The sequence below is a fragment of the Amborella trichopoda genome, chromosome 12, assembly GCF_054954075.1.
Source record: "Amborella trichopoda isolate Santa Cruz 75 chromosome 12, AtrichopodaSantaCruz75HAP2 v2.0, whole genome shotgun sequence".
NCBI classification, from domain to species: Eukaryota; Viridiplantae; Streptophyta; class Magnoliopsida; order Amborellales; family Amborellaceae; genus Amborella; species Amborella trichopoda.
In genome coordinates, this window is record NC_142347.1 from 28,291,929 (window position 1) to 28,296,981 (window position 5,053).

General features: G+C 32.2%; 1 protein-coding gene across 1 annotated transcript; it reads right to left on the reverse strand.

The window, feature by feature from the left end:
• Positions 1-1,046: 1,046 nt before the first annotated feature.
• On the reverse strand, positions 1,047-2,670 carry LOC18438580 (protein MAIN-LIKE 2). The gene is made up of 3 exons (XM_006848763.2): positions 2,104-2,670; positions 1,573-1,763; positions 1,047-1,224 (listed from the first exon to the last, which is right to left on the reverse strand). The coding sequence occupies exons 1-3, from the start codon at positions 2,668-2,670 to the stop codon at positions 1,047-1,049; spliced, it is 936 nt and encodes a 311-aa protein (XP_006848826.2).
• Positions 2,671-5,053: the final 2,383 nt, after the last annotated feature.

Sequence of the window (5,053 nt, forward strand, 5' to 3'; positions counted from 1 at the left end):
CGGCCATTGAACAACCGAAATTGCTATAATTTCCATTATTTTATCATAATCAGAATCTGAATCGGAGCTACTAAAAATGATATCTTCATCATTGATTTCTCCAATTAGCATTTCTTTATCTGATTCAAAAGAGTCTGAAATTTCATTTTCAATTTGGAGTATCTCAAATAATTGTTTTTTGATATGGTCTTCTAATTCTAAAGAATTAATTTTCTTTTGGATCCTGTATTTGTTTTTATAATGGCCAACTTTGCCACAGTCAACAACCGAAATTATAGCAATTTTGGTTGTTCGGTCTGTGAATTCCAAAAGCTCCCAGTTGTTGAACAACCGAAATTGCTAGAGTTTCGGTTGTTCAACAGCCAAAAATGTTTTTTTTTTTCATTTTTAACATTCAAAACAGTATTTTACAACGTTATGTTTATAGATCTACTTGAACATTCATTTTTTAACATTCAAAACAGTATTTTACAACTGAAACTATTTCAATTATCTCAATTTCGGTTGTTCAAGATTTTCATATGTTTATAGATCTACTTGATTTTAACATTTTTAAAGTTTTAATTTTTATAATTAGATATGAAAATAGATTTTTAGATCATGTTATGATAAAATTAGTAGGTGCATTTTTTGATGAATTTTATCTTAAGCATTTTTAATACATGTTATGATAAACTTCGGAAGTGCACCTTAATTGGATTGTTTAAGGTTGCAACCTTATAGAAACCACATCTTATATATAGCACGACCAAGTACAAATAATTCCCCAAAAAATAGAGTCATTTACAACATCCTAAAGAAACAATACAAATGTATTCAATGACCATTACATTGTCCTTTCATAATATTACAATGGTAAAAATGACCATTATATTGCCAAAAAAATACAATTATGGATGTCGCCTTTTCTTCGGCTGATATTGCTTCTGTCTCGTGTTATGTCTTCTACTCTCCTCAACTGCAGGTTGTGTGGATGGAACCAAGTCGTCAACAACAGCCCGACTATTCTCACCCACTACATCTTGTCCGCCCTCTTCTTATACAGCTTATTCATTAACTTCACGTTGTAACAATTCCATCCTGGCTTCTATATCTTCCATATCGACTGACACAAACTTAGACAACATTTTAAATGTGTTGTTAATACGATTATATACTTCAGAGTACCACTTCTGTCTAAGTGTAAGTGCCTCTGCTAACATGGTTGTACTTGCCTGAACTGCACTAACTTGCAAAAACATTTTGTAGGTTAACAAACATACAAACTGATTAGCAAATACAAAACTAAAGCAATTTGTAGGTTAAAATATACATACCAATCATCCTCATAACGTCAAGGTCTCATTATATATTGTGGTTCATGTGCAGGGACCACCTCTTCTTCTTCCTGGTTACAAGGTTACAAAATATCGATAGGTGGGTTAGCGGCATGGCGTATGATAGGATGGGACACTCGGTTGTACCAAGCCTTATACTTCTTTGAGGGCAACCCATTCATAGTATCGACTTCAATGATGAATCTTGTCAGAATTGACATTTCGCCAATCTCGCTGCCTACCATATCTCTTGTACCTCTTACCAACAGATAAAGGATTTCTTGGAATGCCCTGTTTAGATCCAAATTGGCGGCAAACATGATCTGGCATGTATGGCTCGACAATATCATGCAAGATTAGAGTCGTTACGCACATTACAGTTTCGAATGCCTCATGCCTATCATCTGAAATTTCCTCATCAAGCTTGAAGTACGAATTCCATATTACCTGTTATATGAAGTGCAATCACACATATGACAATCAGTCAATAAAAAAATTACAAATACTATAATATAATTGAACGTATTGAATATCAAAGTACAAACTGACCTCATTTGGTTGGAGGTTATCTATCTCTTGTTTAATGGGAGGCATCAAATTATGTGGATTACCATAATAATGCTTGAGTGGCTCCCAACGTTTTTCCCTTAACACATTTGAAGATATATTATGCACTTAATATGCTTATAAGACCAACACTGCATTATAACAAGATATGATAAGTTAAGAAAATATTTCAAAGTAGTCTAAAGTATTATGCTTATATCTATACAAAATTTAAATTTACCTGCATAAGAGTGGCAGAACCACTGAAATGTCTTCGCTTGAAAGTACAAGCTTTTCCAAGCAAACGATATAGATATGCGAGGGCTGCAGCATCCCATGCATATCTGTGAGCTTGCTCAATATCTTCAAAGAATTGCAGGTACCTTGTTGGGACTGTTGCAACTGATGCATCAGCGAAATTGGTAACGCTGATCAGGAAGAGTAGATAAGCTTGAGTATATTTGACTATTTGCACAGGGGATGCATCAGGTGGCAATTCCCAAAAATTAGCCTTCAACCATGAATGCTTTATGGCTGTCAAGTTGCCTTCAGTGGGGACTATACCCAAATTGTCCTCTATGAACTTGTGTAGGGCATTAATAGGACGGCATGTAACATGCTCGCCAACCACAGACAAACCTAAAATATCGTACACATCAAATAAAGTTGGTGTCATCTCACCAATTTGAATGTTATAGTGGAAGGAATTGATCTCTGAGCGCCAACTCTCTGCATTGGTAGCAACCAATGGCTGATCAATTTGACCTGGTGGAATGATAGACAAAGCACCTAACCCAAACGTGTTCATTAATTGAACTTGCTCTTCAGTTAGTTACCAATTGTTCAATTGAAATGTCTTCTCATTGATTCTAATTTTTTGTTTTTCGTGAAATATAACAAATATGACACATACAAGTCACATTATACACATGTACTTCCCATATGCAATTGAAATAAACAAAATTTATTAAAATATAACAAACTTATAGAAATAGGGAATGAATATATTCATATACGTTTCCTTCCCATATGTAATATGATGAATGCTCTGGATGAAGCTGTAGCAAGTTAGGGTCCTGAGGACCTCCAGGGTATCCCCCCTTTGGATGGATATGATTTATATTGACTGAAATCGAGACAACAATAACTCATCATGCATATTAAAATTTCATCATGCATTTTCATATGCATTGCTACTCTAAGACAATAATGAGATAATAAATTTACATATCCAACTATAAATAGAGTTACTAACACATTTGCAACTCGTATGTAATCCATATATGAGTAAATCATATATCACTAACAGTGGAATGTGCTTGTATGTAATCCATATATCAGTAAATCATATATCAATAACAATGGAATGCGCATGAAGTATAAAAGGCAAAAATTTTGTTCTTATATGATAACCACGACAGTGTACCTATACATCTTTATACCATCTATATGCCTAATCAAAATTTATGCTATAATAAATATTGAATTACAGAACCCACATCCATTCATTATAACTCCATTTCATACAACTAAAAGATTGGTTAAAAGGGGAAGAAATAAAAACAACTATTGTTGTTTGCTTTTAATTATAACTCAAATGTTATTTATAACAAAATGTAAACAACAACATCCAACAACATACAAAAATCCATATTAAGCTACTTAGTTTGAAATTACAACTCCAACATAGCATAAGTCATTCATCTTCAATTATAACAAAGGGTGTTACATTAAGCAATATATTTCAAATTACAGATGGATTCATTTGCATACAATCACAAAACATTTCAAATTACAGATGGATTCATTTACATACAGTCACAAAAACACAAACCCATTCAACTAATAAAACCCCCAAATTTGATATCGAGTTGTAATAAAACACCCAAATTTGAAGTTCTCAATGACCCCAAATTTACAAATTCGTAATCAATAGATAATACACAAAGCTATATATTTCAATTTACATATGGATTCATTTCCATACAGCCACAATACACAACCATATTCAAATACTGAATAACGAAATCCTCAAAACGAAAAATGATACAAACAACATCCAAAAGCTTAAAAACATAATAGAAATCTCTCGTAATAATCAAAATATATTGTCATAGGCATTGACACAACAACACAATTAACTATATTAAGTTATTGATATCGATTTATAATAAAACCCCAAATTTGAAGTTCTCAATAACCCCAAATTTGAAGTTCTCAATAACCCCAAATTTACAAATTCTTAAACAATAAATAATAAACAAACATAAATCAATAACTCATGTGTATCATTCAAAAATTAAAAAAACACCACAAAATCACAGTTATAAAAATCCCAAAATTAAAGTTATAAAAACCTCAAATAATACATGCCTTGCTACAAATTGGGAATCTGCCAAATGAACTCAAAATGCATCAAATGTCGTTATTTCTCTGTCAAAATACTAGTGTCCAAATTTAAATAGTTATTTCGGTTAAAAATGTAAGAAAAATTGGAAAAGAAGGGGATGGAGTATTTTCGGATGTTCGTCGACCGAAACAGCCCAAGAACAGTTCTGTTTTTTTTTTTTTAAAGGAGCCCCAACTAATTTCGGGTGTTGAACATCCGAAATTGGATTTTCGATTTTTCAACACTCAAAAACCCTAATTTCGGTTAGAGCGGGAAGGTTAAAAGACCTATTCCCTCTTTCAGTTGTTGAAAAACCCGAATTTTTTTTTATTTCGGTTGTTCAACACTCGAAAATGGGTAAAATCATCTTTTTTTAAAAAATCTCATTATGAAAGTGAAAAAACGGACTTGGAGGTAATAACGGAAACTGAAAGGTGGATCTGTAATAATGCATAATATAACGGATATATACATAATTTTCTCTATTGTTTAGTTTTTTTATTTTTTTGATGATATTATTTTCTTCATTTTAGTGTTTTTTTTAAGACAAAAGTATAAACCTATCTTCTTTTTATTTTTTTTTTATTATGATATTATTATTATTACTTTTTTATGAAGACAAAAAGTGAATTGCACAATAGCATCCCAACTGGGATTCGAGCTTGGGATGTCACACATAGAAACATTGCTGCTAGCCACCACAACCCTTCGAGCACTGTTAAAGAGTCTTCTACAATAATTACTCATATTGAATAACTTTTCAACATAATATCGCTTAGCGCAAGTCCCACATCGAAGAATT

What these genes read in the sequence shown, in the direction of transcription:
- LOC18438580 (XM_006848763.2), bottom strand. Translation starts at nt 2,670, where the DNA reads ATGAACACGTTTGGGTTAGGTGCTTTGTCTATCATTCCACCAGGTCAA. An exon ending in GTTCTGCCACTCTTATGCAG is followed by an intron (nt 1,764 to 2,103) that starts GTAAATTTAAAT and finishes TTCATATAACAG; the next exon opens with GTAATATGGAATTCGTACTT. An exon ending in CCTTTATCTGTTGGTAAGAG is followed by an intron (nt 1,225 to 1,572) that starts GTACAAGAGATA and finishes TTTGCAAGTTAG; the next exon opens with TGCAGTTCAGGCAAGTACAA.